Source organism: Neopelma chrysocephalum, unplaced genomic scaffold, assembly GCF_003984885.1.
Source record: "Neopelma chrysocephalum unplaced genomic scaffold, ASM398488v2 Primary Assembly neopelma1_73, whole genome shotgun sequence".
NCBI lineage: Eukaryota > Metazoa > Chordata > Aves > Passeriformes > Pipridae > Neopelma > Neopelma chrysocephalum.
Genome location: NW_020897733.1, coordinates 654,294 through 670,913, shown reverse-complemented (window position 1 = coordinate 670,913; position 16,620 = coordinate 654,294). Strand labels below are relative to the sequence as shown.

General features: G+C 38.5%; 1 protein-coding gene across 2 annotated transcripts in view; it reads left to right on the top strand.

The window, feature by feature from the left end:
* The window catches only part of TBC1D8B (TBC1 domain family member 8B), a 29,746-nt gene that overhangs the window by 9,284 nt on the left and 3,842 nt on the right, over positions 1 to 16,620 (top strand). The window contains exons 4-16 of one of the 2 annotated variants that reach the window (XM_027687024.1): positions 595 to 820; positions 1,760 to 2,000; positions 3,447 to 3,654; positions 5,199 to 5,366; positions 6,666 to 6,815; positions 7,956 to 8,106; positions 9,426 to 9,640; positions 10,072 to 10,189; positions 10,889 to 11,174; positions 11,824 to 11,953; positions 14,342 to 14,440; positions 15,575 to 15,643; positions 15,842 to 16,082. In XM_027687024.1, the coding sequence (XP_027542825.1) occupies positions 595 to 820; positions 1,760 to 2,000; positions 3,447 to 3,654; positions 5,199 to 5,366; positions 6,666 to 6,815; positions 7,956 to 8,106; positions 9,426 to 9,640; positions 10,072 to 10,189; positions 10,889 to 11,174; positions 11,824 to 11,953; positions 14,342 to 14,440; positions 15,575 to 15,643; positions 15,842 to 16,082 (2,302 nt within the window). Of the gene's footprint in view, positions 1 to 594; positions 821 to 1,759; positions 2,001 to 3,446; positions 3,655 to 5,198; positions 5,367 to 6,665; positions 6,816 to 7,955; positions 8,107 to 9,425; positions 9,641 to 10,071; positions 10,190 to 10,888; positions 11,175 to 11,823; positions 11,970 to 14,341; positions 14,441 to 15,574; positions 15,644 to 15,841; positions 16,083 to 16,620 lie in introns of those variants that run through there. The other variant, XM_027687026.1, reaches the window with a different exon arrangement.

Genomic DNA, 16,620 nt, shown 5'->3' with positions numbered 1-16,620 from the left:
GCACATGACTAAACTTTTTTCCTCTAACAATACATGCATAATATGTCCTCTGTAGAATATCCAAGTACAGTATTGTAATGCTGCCTATTTCTGGTTGAATAGTATGTGACTGTTAGCTTTAACACACTCCATTGTTCGTGTTTCCCTGCCCTACAAGGTTGTTTGACATGAACTTCTGTTTGTAAATGATCAATGCCTTTAGATAGTGGTTTAAAAGTGTTGATAAATTATTTCATTATAATTTTAACAGTGCCTGGAAAGCGTATGGTCTCTTTTTGTGAAAATGCAACAGTTTACTCTATATATGCAAAATATTTAACCCAGAAACTCTTGGGATTAAGTGAGGAAAATATGTTTGTTTCAGAAGAGGAGATCTGGGAATGTGTGTCTTGCCTTAGTTGTGTGGGAAGCTTGGTGGATGAGTTTGAAATAGCACATTTGATTTGTGACCCGTGTTTTGATCCTCAGACTATTCTTCCTGTTCTGAAACTTACTCTCCTCTTCAGAGAATGCTGTGCTGTGTGAAGGCAGGTGCATATATGACACCCACTCACGTGGATGCATATATAAAATAACAGGATTTTTTTGTTTTAGGGTTTGATTGCTGAAGAGGGAAAAAGTTCTTTTGTAAAAGAAGATGATCCTGAGAAGTTTCGTGAAGGTCTTATGAAGTTTGAGAAGTGCTTTGGATTGCCAGAGCAGGAGAAGTTGATTACCTATTACTCATGCAGTTACTGGAAGGGCAGAGTGCCCTGTCAAGGATGGCTTTATCTTAGTACCAACTTCCTTAGCTTTTACTCATTTTTGCTTGGAGCAGAAGGTAAGTTAGTCTGGATGCTAAGCCTAGTGCCTTCATGCTTTACTGCTGTCTTTTCAGATTAAGAAGAATTTTTCCCGAGGGAGCTATTTTGCCACGTGAGCAGATGTCTACACAGGAGATAAAAAACTGCCAGCATAACATAATTTATGGAAATGAATACATTTGTGTAACTTACTACACAATATGCATTAGTTTGCTTTCTCCATACAAACCTCAGAAAGAAGACAGACAGTTGCAGTTGACTGTAGCTAAAAGCTGTCCATCATCTTTAGTTCATGTGCATTATTAACTCAGTCTGTGAGGATTACAGTTATGTCTTCACACACAGGCTTAATATGTCACATGGGTGCACTACACACTGGTGATAATTGCACATACCTTTTTGTTTCCTGTTTTCAAACATTAGCTTGAAATGCCCAAACAAATGCCTCAAATAGTGTGAACTGTAACTGTATTTATGTGAAAAATGGAAAGCATAAAAAAAAGAGGATGCTTTCAAAGCTAGTTTTTATCTGTACTGGGAAATGCCGTAGCTAATGGTCACAGTTCCTCTGCATGCCAATACATGGTTGATTTAATTTAAGCAGCCCTGTTGGTGAGCTGTTGAAGGGGGTTGGCTCATATGATGGTGTGTGTTTGCCATTTGCAGTTTCACATAGGAGCAAAGAAAAGGTGGTGTAAGCTTGTATTGTCATACATGGTGTGTCTTTTAAGGTTTTTCTTTCTATAAAACTCTTTCTAATGGAATTATTTTTTAGGAAATGTGAGGAGAATAGGTTTTGTGCTTGTTAGTTTGTAGCCCTTTCCAAGTGTGCTATCATTTAACTATGTTGCTTAATTATAATTTATTAGTACTGCTGACTGCTGCTTTGCTTTTTTTAATGTGAGGGTAGTAGCTACTGAGAAGTGACTCACATCTCCTTATATTTGTATTTTCAGTAAAACTTATTATCTCCTGGGATGAAATATCAAGACTTGAGAAGACTTCCAATGTGATTCTGACAGAGAGCATTCATGTATGCTCCCGTGGGGAAGATCATTATTTTTCCATGTTTTTGCACATTAGCGAAACATTCCTTCTTATGGAGCAGCTGGCAAACTATGCTGTTAGGAGACTTTTTGACAAGGAAACATTTGAGAATGATCTAGTCCTTCATGACCCTCTGCAAATCACCAAGAGGTAATGTATTACTTAGAGTTCATCTGCTCAGGGCCCAGTACTTGTTTAGGCAAAGGGGAAGAGAATCCTTGTCTCCAGGAGATCTGTAAATGTCAGCAAAGGTGGTGTTCTCTTAACCAAGTGTCTCATTAAAATGAAGGACCAAAGCCACGTGAGGCATTGTAGTTTATTGTTACTTTGCAGGATCCAAAGTCTGTATGAAGACAGGAGGTGATCAAACCTTCAGAGCTGTTCTTCCAACTATAATGTTTATAGTAGTTTGAATTTCAAAAAGGTGTTCTTGCAGCATTTAGGATTAGAAAATTCAGAATGGAGCTATGCTGTCTCCAGAGAGACATGATGATAATGTAAACATGTAAATGATAACTGCATGGCTTTTCTGCCCCTGGAGGTGGGTGATAAAACTGATGAGTTGCAGATGGGTTCATGGCTTTCCTTATTTGCAACAGCATTTTGGGCTGTAGGAAACGCATGAATGTAACTAACCTGCTGGTCAGGGTCCTTCCTTCTCAATAAAGGTGTGTAATTATTCCTTGTAGTAATTTTATGGTTTCTTTTCAGTTCTGGTTTCTGTTGAAGAAAATACTACCTTTCCTCAAAGAGCTGTTCAAATTCTCACTCAAATGTTCTAGTTTCAGTCTGTGGACCACAGCTATTTACTGTGAAAAGTAACCAGGAAAAGAAAGTCTGTTGTTAGGTGATTTCAAGTCACATAAAGGGACTAAATTGGAAAATGGAAAGGGACTCTGTTGGAAAATGTTACCTATTTGCAAATTAGAAATTATGATAAACCATTTTTCTAAGAAATGTTTCTGCTTAAAGCTGCATGCACCCATGACTTAAGAAAAAAAAAGCTATTTTGTTTTATAGTACTCAGGTAATAAAGCCTGGTTTAGGTTATATTTCCTGGGTAATTGATCCCTAAATTTGGTAGCAGTGCTGGAGAGGGATGTTGCTCTACAACCAAAACATTGTTTCTGGCTGTAGTTATCTGTAGAGAATTAGGGTATGGCAGATGTTTACAGCATGTACTACATTTCTACCTAATTAACCCTCTGTCAAGCCAAAACTTGTTTTAAAGAGATTACTCTGATGTGTGGAGAGAGAGAGCAGATTAGCCTGTTAGTATCTTTTTCTGCACTACCTATAGGCCCTGATTCAGCACAGTGCTTTACTGTGTAAGGACGATTGAATTTATTCCTGTTCAGTGATGTATTTAAGTGTTTTGTTAAGTGGCTGAACAGGTAGGTGTGGTCCAACCCTTTGTTGCCTCTTCAAGCAAAACATTGAACCCTCCAGACTGACTCCATGGATTATGGGAAAGCATGATGTTTTACTATCTTTTCCCAAGATATTTTTGACTTTTGTATTTGTAAAGGCATTTAAAACTCATTTAATTTTTCTTTTCTCTTTCCTGCCTTTTTGTTTTGTTTTGTTTTAATCCAGAGGCCTAGAGAGCCGTGCCCACAGTGAGCAGTTTACTGCATTCTTCAGGCTACCTAAAGAAGAGACCTTGAAGGAAGTTCATGAGTGCTTCTTATGGGTTCCTTTCATTCATTACAATACTCATGGAAAAATGTGCATTTCAGAAAACTACATCTGCTTTGCTAGCCAGGATGGCAGCCTGTGCAGTGTAATCATTCCACTAAGAGAGGTGATGTGAACTACAAGTCTGCCAGTTACACCAGCAGTTTTGTACTTGTGTAGTTTAATGCCAGTTTGGCAGATTTTCATTAGAATGTTCTTACTTTATCTGATGTCATATATTTCCCCCTATCCTGGATACTGCATGTACAAATTCTATTTCTGGGTTTATAGAACTGCTTTCATGTTTCAGATTTGTTTCTGTATCCTCTTTCCCTTTCTATTTACTCTTATTTCCGTAGCTGGGTACAGAATCCAAATTTTTTAATACTTTAAAAAAAATTGCTTGGTTCTTGAAGTTGAGTTAATGAGAGATAAATTAATTCTCGAGATAAAAAGTAAAGAATTGTAGAGGATAGAGGATCTTGAAGATTAATAATCACTCTGCTGTGTTTCTTGGCTCAGTAGTGCAATTCTTTTTGCAGCAGTTGAGCAGTGCTGTCTCTTCAAAAGTCCAGTTGTCAAGTGAGCAAGTAGCAATGACATTACAGCTGATAGTCTCACCAGACTGAATAAGGACCATATAGTAAAGGACACAGCATTGGTATTTTTATAGAGTACTATAGCAGACTGCAGAATGACTTGGGGGGGGGGAACCCAAACAACTCTCCATCACTGTCTTGACTTCATGTGATCTGGGGCACTGGCCCATTTCAGTCTTCCACTGTTAAAAGCTTTTCATCAACATCCAGATTACAATAGCCTAAAAATTAACCAGGTTCTATAATTGCTCTGTAATTGCTTTACATGCTCTGTGTACACACTGCCTGACATAAGACACCTGAAATAGGGGGTGAGCTGTACTAATTTCAGCAACACTTCGTGTTTCCCACTTAGATAAAGCAATTTTTTTATTATCTGTCCTGCAAACAATGAAGACTTTCATAAGCTGTGAAAAACAAGAAGAGGCTGCTTTAAAGGAGCTGACTCTAAATTTATTCTTGTGGACTGTCAGTCCCTCTGCAGTACTACAGTTACCTCATTTCAGTGGTTTTCCATTCTTTAACAATGTGAATGCATCAGCGATGCCAGTCAGCCTAGATCTTCATGATTGTCACACTTGTACTTGCATGATTAAAGTGTATTAACTGCTCTAATCTGTGACTGTTCCATCATGGCAATTAAAGTCAGCTCCTGCTGTCATGTGTTATGACAGCTGTCTTTGACAGGGTATTCCCAGCGGAAATTCAGTCTTGTAAAACTTGTTTCATTTGATTACTTGCAAAAGTCATGTTTTGTCTGCTTTTGGATGGTAAAAAAAAAGGCAACAGCTTCAGCAGGTAGACAAGATTTTCAAACTGAGAACTCACAACTGGGAAAACCTTTTTGAAGATTTCTGGTACTCTGTCAAAAATCTATTGCATAATTCTTAGTACCTTATGCTAAAATAGCTTCAGGTCACTAACCTTTCAACTTGTAAATTGTGTTACTAATCTGTTTGTGTGGTGCTTCATACCTACTGTTTCATTTACATGTGTGTTTTTAAGAAGTTTGCTCTTTTAGAAGTAAGCTGGTAAAATATCTTGCCTCATTTATGTGTCCTTGGTTCCATAGGTCACAGGGGTGGATAAGGCAGATCCAGCCAACAGAGGAGTCAGCATTAGTACCAAAGGAAAAACAGCTTTTCGTTTCACAGAGCTTAGAGATTTCGAACAGCTCGTGGCAAAGCTCAGAATGAAATGCAATGCAACTTCAAGTCCACAGCACATCATAACTACAGAGGTAACTGCTCTGCTAACTCTAATTTCTTAAAACCTGTTTCTAGGAATCAGGTGGTGTGGTCTTACTAAGAGTTTATGTATCATTGTCAGTGTTTTGCTGGGTAATGCAATATTCTTATAGTTAAGCCTGACTCTGGACACAAGATAGTACAGTGTCCACTGTACCTCTAGATTTCAAGTTGTCTAAATTTTTTTAATTTTCTCTTTTGAAAAAACATATTCCCATCTCTTGCCTTCAGATCATTTACATTAAAACAAAATTCCACTAGTGTGATGTAAAATTACGTGTAGCTCTGTCAGATTTTGTCAGCCTCTTGTTTGACTCAGGAAGTTGATGGAATGATTGTGAGGTTGTTTCTAGATATAAAGAAGTCTGTATGTGTGGTTTCAGGCATGAAAACTAAGAAACCAATGACAAAACATCCCTAAGAAGCATTATTTATTATATTTGCAGTATGTCTTCCATGAAGAATTTACCCTGAAAAAAAATTAAGTAGGATCAGCTGGAGTAGCCCCTGAAGTGACATTTGTAAGAGTGGAGAAGTGTACAAATAACTACCTTTTGGTAGAAAGTAATCAGAGAATCAGCAAAATCTCTACCTCGAGATTTTGATTCTTAAGAGTTTAAAGACAAAAATGAGTAATAAAAGCAAGATAGTTTGATATTGGCAGAAATACTCAGCTGATGAGGGTGCAGCAGAGCCCTGGGGCACCTGGGTAGTGAGGTTTGCTGCTCAGGGGCATTCCCTTTTAGATTACCTTATTTTGAGTTATGTCTGTGTTATTTTGACATAAGTCATGTACCTCTGGTTTTAAGATTTGGAAAAATAAAGAACTACCCATATGAAAAAGAATGGATTGAACAATGGTGCTGCTGTGGATGCATTCTGTTTTGGCTTCTTTTCCCTTGTTTTTTACTGGGTTTTGAAAAACAATCCCAGTTCTAAAGCGGTTTTTAAGTGTTCTCAGCTTTTCTGTATAGTTCACTGTATGAATGTTTTTCTTTTGGTGGTGATGAATGGTCAGACTTCCCTGTCTATTCTAATTTTCTCAGTTGTCATTGTCAATATTTCTCCTTTCATAATTCAGTTTTTGGCTGTAGAGATGCTTTTTTTTTTTTTAAGTGCTGACTCCTGAAAGCCCACCTGTGTGGAGCAGGGATTGCTGTTTTTTATTTATTTTGGAAGTCTGTATCTGGTACCTGTAACTTAATGTAATAAACAATGATGGTCTGGTGTCAGTGCTGCTTCTTGGAGGATTGTTTGTCATTTATAACTGTCACTGTTATATTTTTTTCAAGGTTGCAGCTGGTTCTGGCTCTGATCATATGAAGGATTTTGATGCAGGACCATCAAAGATGGGTCAGAGAGATAACAGCAAAACTGTTGGTACAGAAGCCTTAATGACTGTCTACCATCCTCAGGATGCTGAGAATCTTGACTCTAAAATGGTAAGGGATAAAATGGCCAATAGTTTGGGGAATCTCATTGCAAAGGACTGAAGTTTATCAAAATGTATTCCAGCAAGGCTGCTGATTTCCTCTGGGGCTTTGCCAGTCTTCTTTCATCTTCATTTTCTGTATTTGGAGTCCACGGGGTGCTTCTTCATGGCTCCATTCAATTTTCTGCTCATCTTGTGTAATAATGATGTGCCTTATCTTCATGGAGCTAATTTCTCCTGCTCTTCCACCCCTCAGGGAAGAGTTGGTTGTATGTTTTATGATAGTGAGCACGTTTCGTTTCTATCTGAATTGTCAAGATACAAAGTCACTACAAACTCTTTGGGAGCAAAGAGGATGGTATAAGAAATTGACTTAATTTCTTCCTTGCTTGATTCCTTTGCGCTGCTGTCTAACAAAGTTATGGTCTGGAGAATGTTTATTGAATTGTTTTTGCTGTAGGACATCCAATTTTTGCTTCTCCGTAGTGTATGCAAGAAGACAGATTTTATTTGAAAATAAGTCTTTCAGCAGAAGTGGGTAAACTAAGATATGAAATTTTTTTATATTAGAAATATCAGAAAATAAATGTCCTTTCCTTTGGGCAGGACAAAAGGGAACCCAGATTTTAAAATTCTGCTTTTTATGGTATTTTGAGCAAAAGTGGACAAAATCTGCTTTTCCTTTTGGCAACTTCAGTTGTTTTAACAATGTTAAATCTTAGTGCTGCATGCACAGAAATGTTCACCCTCTCTCAGCCCTGGAGCCTCACATGAGCTGGAGCACCTTATCAACAGTTCCTTTACTTCAGAGAAATGTTTGTTTGACCTTACTGTGTTGTGGCACTTGTTGGTTTGTGTCAGGTGAGATACTGGATTAGATTTACCTTTTGTCCGATCTGGTGTAGACTTTCTTGTAATAATATACTTTAAAGAATAGTAGATCATGTAGGAGATGGCATTTTATGGCAAACTTGTGCTATGCATAGGCTGGATTTTGCTCTGATTTGCTTCAGCATTCATTTCACACATCAATACAGATGCTAACGCTGTGATTTCCAGTTTATATGAATATAATTGGGAGCCAAATTTACTTTTTTTCTCTGAAACCTGAGGAGTTTATTTAATGCTTGTTATCTTCTGCTTTTCACAGTTGAAAGAAAAAATGAAGGAACAGTCATGGAACATCCTCTTTGCCGAGCGGGGACATGGTGTCAGTATGTTTCGAACAAAGAAGACTCGAGATCTGGTTGTAAGAGGGATCCCAGAGGCCTTAAGAGGAGAGCTCTGGCTGCTCTTCTCAGGTATTGCATGACAAGTCTAATTGACTCTTTTGGGAACTGTACTGTATGAATGTTCTAGTTACTGACAATAGTCTAGTTATTGACTTCTAGTCTAACAAAAAGTGCTCTTACCTCTGGCATTTTGTCCAAATCTTTCCGAAGAAAGACATTTCAAAATCATGAACAAGAATTTGCTTATTTTACAACAAACTCCATTGAAACATAATAATAGTAATAAGTGCTGTTCCAGGGGACAGTCAGTTTCAGCAAAGCCTCTTTACTTGCTAAAAAGAAAAGCATGTTTGTGGGACTGTGTTGTTTTGGTTTAAGCTTTCGGAGATGATAGTGTTACCAGACACACAGAAAATGTTTTCCTGGCAGAGAATTTGGCCCCGGTTACAAGCAACTATTTGCTACATGCTTTTGCTTGGTTTAAAGAGTGAGATATACAGGAATTGTGGATTGTCTTACACATATGAGATCTGTTGTCCAAGCTCTGAGTGTGCTTTTGTCACCTACTTCTGTAGAACACACCTGTGTCAGAGCACATAACTTGAGGAAATAGAGGCCCAGGGAATTAAGACCCTGCTCTGCAGCACTTCTGTTCGTGTTCATTGAAACACTCAGAAAAGCAGCAGCCACTGGCTTGATCAGGGTCACACAGGAAGCCTGTGTCAGATTTAGAAAACAAGCTGAAGATTTGGAGGAGCCACTCAGGACCTTATCTGCTAGCTGTGCTCACTGCATGTTTCTGGGCAGAGCTTTCTCCTCTTTTAGAGGATCTGTTTATTGTAACAAATGCATTTTGTCCTCCTCATTCAGCCTACTGTATGGTTGTTCCTTTTGAGCATGTGTGAACATGCACCTATCTTTGCCAGTGTTCCTTGAGGGTTACACAGGCATTTATACTCCTGTTACCAGCCCAATATCTCTGTCTTAGGAGGTGCTGACATAATTAGATAAATATTAGTCTTTTGCCTGGTTTTCCCAATCTGTTCTCAGCTGTACAAATGAAAAGATATTGTGTTCCTCAGAAAAGTTGGGCAAAATTGTAGGTGAAAGGAAGCTCCCCTCCCCAAACAAACAAAAAAGTAAGTCAAAATCAACTTTATAATGGAAAGTGACTTAGATTTCCTCCAAGCCTTATTTTATTTAGCTTTTCTGTTTTCATTTCAGAGTAATTCCGTGAATTTCAGTAGGATTACTCTAATACATTACTCCAGTAATATCTGGAGATTCATGAGGTCGCTAGTCACCAGAAGTTTTTATATAAATTGCAGACAATCACACAGTTGCTTTACTATTGTCCTCTAATACCATGCAATACTGTGTATTGACAGGTGCTGTAAATGATATGGCATCCAACCCTGGTTATTACACCGAGTTGGTGGAAAAGTCCTTAGGAACGTGCACTTTGGCTACTGATGAAATCGAACGGGATTTGCGTCGCTCCTTACCCGAGCATCCTGCTTTTCAAAGTGACACAGGAATTTCTGCACTCAGGAGAGTTCTTACAGCTTATGCATACAGGAATCCTCAAATTGGATATTGTCAGGTACAGCAGTTTTGAGAGTCTTAGTGTTGGTTGTCTAAGTATTAACTCATGATGGCAGTATAGTAGAACTGCATAGAAATGTGTGATGGTTTCTTGCTCAATGGTTCACATACTTTGCTTATTTCATCCTGCTGTGTAACATGAGTTTCTACTTGTACTTGAATTTGCTGATAAATGCTGTCATGTCCACTTCATATATGTGTTTGCATTCTAACTAGCCATTTAGCATTTAAAAATATTTTTATGTAGTTCAAGTAGTATTTAATAATGTAGAAATAAAAGTCTTATACTGGATATGGCTGTAGGTTATCCCAGCGCTCTAAAAACATGCTGCAAAGTGCTTTCAGAAATATAAATTCTGACTAATGAGAACAGTTATGTTTTAGCCATCTTTCCTTGTAAATGTTTCCTTTCCTGTTTAAATGTTACAGGCAATGAATATTCTGACATCAGTGCTTCTGCTGTATGCTAAAGAGGAGGAAGCCTTCTGGCTTTTGGTTGCTGTGTGTGAAAGGATGCTCCCTGATTACTTCAATCGTCGAATCATTGGTAACATCCATCTGTCTTTTTATCTATCTAGAATTGAATATAAATGGTCATTCATTAAGAACAAATGTAAGGAATGAGATAAAGACTGACCAATGGAGAGAAACTGTTGCATTTGGTTGAGTATTGTGGAGTAGAAAATGGAGGTTGCAGAGAACATCCCATGGCTCCTCCTTAAATAGGAGTGGATGTGATTTTCAGATATTGTCATTACTCTAGGCATAACTACTCAGGAAGTAGTCAATTAGACTATTATACTGTTCTTTTGGAATTATAACTGAAATTTGTAGTATTTATTTTAAACTCAGCCAGCTTAAATAAAGGAAAAAGAGAGTTACTCCAGGTCCAGACTTAGCCTTTGATCTCCTATGCAGTTCTTACAGGTGCAAGCACATTGGATATGAAGTTTCTCTCTCATTGCAGAGAGGGTGTGCTGGCTGTCAGGGGAGTCACTGGAAGCAGCCATGCACTCACTGAAGTGCTAACACCCTTTAAGCATGCAGCAAGGCTCTGGACCATGCATGGAGTGCACAGCTTCCAGCTGAGGGAAGGGAGCCAATGATTCCATGCTGCTGGGCCTGTATGTGCTTTTATAACAGAGCTGCATTAGGACAGGGCCTTTATTTCTGGCTGGTGCTCTGAGAAAAGTGTGCTTCTCTGTATTAAGATTTGGGTGGTGGTTTTGTTATCCTTTCCCTGCAGGTGCCTTGGTAGATCAGGCAGTGTTTGAGGAGCTCATCAGGGTTCACCTGCCTCAGTTGACAGACCACATGACGGACATGACTTTTTTCTCCTCGGTCTCTCTCTCCTGGTTCCTTACCCTTTTTATCAGTGTGCTGCCTATTGAAAGTGCAGTCAATGTGGTGGACTGTTTCTTCTATGATGGAATAAAGGCAATCTTGCAGCTGGGCCTCGCAGTGCTGGAATACAACATGGAGAAGTTGCTCACTTGTAAGGATGATGCAGAAGCAGTCACTGTTCTCAACAGGTATCAGTGGAACTGTTATTCTTTTGGGCTGGTAGCAGCTGCTGTAACTGGGAGGCTTTTAAATGTTACGTTTGACTGGGATTTACAGAATCATTGAGAAACATGTAATTTTTGTTATAACAGACTATGCAGCCTGGTGTTTATTGTAAAATCTAGCCTGGAAATGGATCTATTTAGGCTGGTGATGCAGGTCTGCTAAGCAGGTGCAGATCAGGCATGTCTTTGGCTTATGCATCTGGAGGAATTAAGATTGCCTTGTTCACAGTTCAGGACAAGCTTTTTTCTCTCTCCCAGTCATATAGTGTAACTCTGCTAGATGGAGTAGAGAACCAGGGAAATGCCAAGTGGAAGGGACTTTGGCAAGAGCCCAGTTTAACTTCCCACTCCAAAGAGGGTTGCTGCTCACACTAGATCACATCAGCCGATACATCACTAATGCATTGACTAAAACCTCCCAAGGCTGGAACCTTCTCTGGGTGGGCAGTTCCCACGTTTGTGTACCTTTGTTACTATTACAGCACATTTTTGCTACTGATTCTCATATTCTTTGCTATTTCCCATTCTCTGTGCACTTTTTCTTTAGTAGATGCCAATGCTGTTGTTATTTGGTGATAAACCTGCTGATTCCTCATGTGTTTGCTTTGTGCAGATTTTTTGACAGTGTCACTAACAAAGACAGTCCTTTGCCTCCAGCTGTGCAGCAAGGCTCCAACCTCAGCGATACAAAGAGTGACCACCCAAAAGTGGACATCACTGATTTGATTCGAGAGTCAAATGAAGTATGTGTTCTTGTGGGTATGTTTTTGCATCCCATGCAGTGTTTGCTTTGTGGGCAACTTTAAAAATACTGCAGCTGTGTTGTACAACCTGGGGTAGAAAATCTGCCTAGATTGGTAGAAACGGGGCTCTGTATTTTGTTCAACCTCACTGAAAACCTTATAGGTTATGGGAGAGGTTTGGTTTTGTGTTGTTTTGGGGTTTTAACTGCTTGGAATGTGCTTTCTAGTCTGTACTTTTTAGTCTCCTCCTGAATCTAGGAGTTCCCTATATTCATCAGAGGTCATGTATTACCATCCCTCATTGACATTATTAGTATATACATTAGTATATTATTGGTATATACAAATACCTTTGTATTTACTAATTTGAGACTGCACATTGCAGTCAGTGGTAACATTTGACATAACAATGTGTACAGGAAACTGTGTACTTGGGTAGTTTATTGTATGGGTTAGGTGACCATTTAGAAATGTGTTGGGTGAAGACCAGTTATGCTCTTTTAGCACTTTCTTTCAATTTGCAAGTTTGGTTTCTGCAATGTTAAGCTTTGGAGCTCTTAATTGGGAAGGAAATTCATCTAGCTTCTCCTATTTTTCCCCAGATTTTCATGAGGCATTTTTTTCCTTGGCATGATTTCTGTCAGAGTGTTAATGTATTTGTAGATAGGTTTCTGCTCAGCCCAGAGCTTCTGCTCAGAAGGAAGGAAGCCGAGATAAAAGATTTGTTCACATTTTTTTTCCTATTAACTGGTTTCTTTTATCTGTATAATAATTTTTCTATTCTGATTCTCATTCATATGTTTCTAGTAAAAGATCCACAGTTCATTTCTTTTGAAAAAATGTCCTGACTTAGACTCACAAAAGATTAACTAACTGTAATTTGTGTAATTTAGAAATTGTCTTTTTTGATTTTTTTACTGAGAAGAAGGCGTTGCTTTTAATGGGGTGAACAGTGTCAAGAATCAGAAATTCAATTTCACTTGAACTGTCTTTTTAGCATTGGGCTAATCATATAAAAGTCTGTTCTGCTATCAGTATTGTTTGACAAGAATGTTATACTGGAAAATCATGTTTGGGAAACGCTTTAATATTCTTGAAAGAAAAGTTTAAAACTATTCTGGGTCTTTCTTGTCATGATGAGTTCTCAAAGTGAGGATGAATACTTGCAGATTGGAGACCAGAGATGGTAAATAATGAAGTGCTGTATATTGCATTCAGAAGTGGAAGCTGAAGCTTTCACAGAGGTGGAATCATGACTAACAGACAAAGCAAAAGAAACTGTTTTTCTTCTTCCCCTGCCTTTGCAGGCAGGGAACTGCACCAAAGCAATGATTTGGTATGGCTTTTGAACAGTTTTGGGCAGAACTTTGAACCTGAATCTCCCAGTTCCAAGTTGGCAGCCCTGTTCTTAGGCCCATCCCCATTTCTCTCTCATAACCCCTTTTTCAGATGCAAATTTTTATCTTCAGTTGAAACTAGGTTTCTTCAGTGCTGGTAAGTGCCACAACCCCATGTTTGAGAACTGCTGATACAAAGTGAGAGACAATTTCCTTCTTCCCATTTTGACTAGACAGTTAATTTCAACACAGTTCTGGTCTGGTGAAGGGTGTTATTTTCATATCACTATGTAAATAAAATAAATTTCAAAATGGGAAGATTGCTGCAATGGAGAGTTGTCATTCTGCAGATAGGTCTAGTTACAAGTTATGAAGAAGTGAACAGAGATATTCTTTTTGGTACTATTGCTTTGTATGGGTGTTCACAAGCTAAATGAGATTATGTGAAAGTCTTGAGAAAGAATGTTGGCCTGGTTTGATTTATCGGTTTCTGTTTAGATTTTAATTGTTTAATAATTTGTTGCATGATTTCTCTGAGAATTTGTTTTTAGTTTTTGCCTACTATCCCACTTTTCCTTAAAGGTAAATGTATTTATTCTACTCCAGTGCTCAGACTTCAGAAATTCCAGAGGCAGCCAGGAATAGTTCAGAAATTACTTAGCTTATTTCTAAATTTCACTAGAGTGAACTTCAAACCCTGACAAGATGCACGTCTTAGACTTTGCTGCCCTGCAGTAGTAGTCACCATGTGATAGCAGGGTTGGGTATAGAGCCAACACACAGTAAAATCCCTTCCTTTGTCTTCCCACACACTGAACTACTCCAGTTTCTTTTTTCTCCATCACTGTTTGAAACACCTTTTAAACACTTTTAAAATTTACACTGGATAGGGAGAAGCTTAGTGCTCTAATAAATTATTTGTTTCTCGGAGTTTCTGGGATCTTCCTTTGTATCCATACCTGTGTTGTACTTAGATGCAAGAAAGGCAGAAACATCTGCCTAGATGTGTCTAGCAACAGCTGATTGCATGGAATGGTGCTTTTCTTCTTAGAGATACGGTGATATTCGCTATGAGGATGTTGAGAGCATGCGCTGCAGGAACAGGCTTTACGTGATCCAGACCTTGGAAGCTACGACCAAGCAGAATGTGGTGAGTGACTTGCAAGAGCTTAACCCTTCCCTTTTGGAAAGTTCTGAAAAGAGCTACATTTTCCAGGGCCAAATATATAATTTTATACATTGAAGCCCCTCCTGTCTGCAGGGTGTCTGTTAACTGAGGTTTGGCCTGTGATGTTTTCAATCTCTGAGCCACAGCATGACCTTCTGGTCTCATTGCAAGTGACACCATCCCTGACCACTTATAAAGGCTGGAGTATCTCTCACACTTTGCTTAGGTTGGAACAGTCTGACTGATATTTCTATCTGCTGTTGTTAAATTGTAAATGCATTTCTCTTAGAGGCATAGAGCACTGTACAGTAAAACAATTAATCACCTGCATTTCTACTCTGGGAAGCAGCACTGAAGAGTACTACATTGTACTACATTCAACTTCTTGTCTGTGATGAGTGTGGATGTCTGGCATTGTGGCAGCTTTTCATCTGCCTGTATCATCTTTTTAGTTCAGGCTGCTGAATGAAGGTGGAGGTTGTGAGGTGCTTCCTTTGTTTGCCTGTTCTCTTCAGTGGCTTGTTTCCAAGAACTGATGATCATACTAGTCTGTTCAACTACCAGTGCTTCTTTCTGTAGTAAATGTGGCTTGTAGCAACTGATACTAAATGCTGATGGTTATGATAAGATGGTAACTGTTGTATTACATTTTACAAAACATACATATTGTGCAGATGGAAGCTGCTCTTGTAGCAGCCTTGTTTTAAAAAACTGTGAACAATTTTTTTTTAATTTATTTTTAAAAAGGAGGATTCAGCTTCACTGTTGAGAGCTGAGCATGCATTTGCCCATTTAAAGGAAGCTATATGTTATATCATTATAAATAATTGAGGTTTTATCTCCTGGGTTTCATAGTGTAGGCTCCATGTATGCAAGTAATGTGACTAGTTTTCTAGCATTAAGCTTTTTTTTTTTTTTTGAGAAATTATTTCTTTTGGTCTATAATCTTCTGATTGCTTTTAAAAAGAAGTGCAGTTCTTACTTCTAATTGTAACATGCCCAAACCTGGAATGTGCAAAGTGTCTTTTAATATAATATTAAGTCTCCCATAATTTTATTCTATGGTCTTATTCCGAAGAGGGAAGAGTCTTTAATTTTTTCTTAATTTTGTTTCAGCTACGTGTTGTGTCTCAAGAAGTAAGATTCAGTCCTAGTGATCTTGAAGAGCTTTATGAATTGTTCAAGGTAATGTACCTTTTTCCTCACTTACCAAATAGCCATCTTAATGGTAGATTGTGAAATGATTTTAATAAATTGAGGTAAAAGATTCAACATATGTTTTACATGCCAGCTTTAAATCTAATTACATAGTTAAATTCTCACATCTTTGACCCAGAGAGTCTTATTGTTTCAGAAAACTAATATTTCCTCTTTCCTTTGCAGAAGGAGCACTTTCTTTCCTGTTACTGGAGCGTAAAAAGTCCTGTCTTGCAACATCATGATGCCAGTCTGCCGTATCTTGAGCAGTATCGGATTGATTGCCAGCAGTTCAGGGTTCTCTGTCACCTCCTGAGCCCCTGGTCACACTGTGCAAACAGAGACTCACTTGCACTGTGGACGTTCAGACTAATGGATGAGAGCTCCGATTGCCTTATAAACTTCAAACAGTTTGCCTGTGTCCTTGGTACGAGAACAACACGTGTATTGGCTCATTCACAGGGGAGCTCTGTCTTGGGAGCAGTGCTGGGCTGTCTCATCTTCCACACACTGTTTTTATCATGTGACAGAATAATCCCAATCGAGATTAAATTTAAATACAGCTTTGCTATCCAAAATCTGAAAATTAGGAAATGGTGTGAACTCATTGCCAGCTTCTTTGCTTGATGATAAATGTTTCCTCATACTAAGTCATCTCATACACAGATCATGCAAGATGACCAGTGCCTCCTATCTCTGAGGAACTGAAAGTTTTCTTGACTCATTGTTCTGTTCTGTTCATTCTTTTCAAAGTGGTATTGTTCAGGAAACAAAAATGTAAGGGAAATGCTGAGAAGACATTAGTGCTATGTTTCTTTGGTGCTGTGGTTTTATTTTAATAAGTCATAGACATTATTAGTGTTCTTTCCTCAGTGTAGGCAAACCCCAGGCTCAGCACAGGTGATACAGCTTTCCTTAAGTTTCATCTCTAATTATACTCCCTGTAAGGTAGGGCACATGTCCAG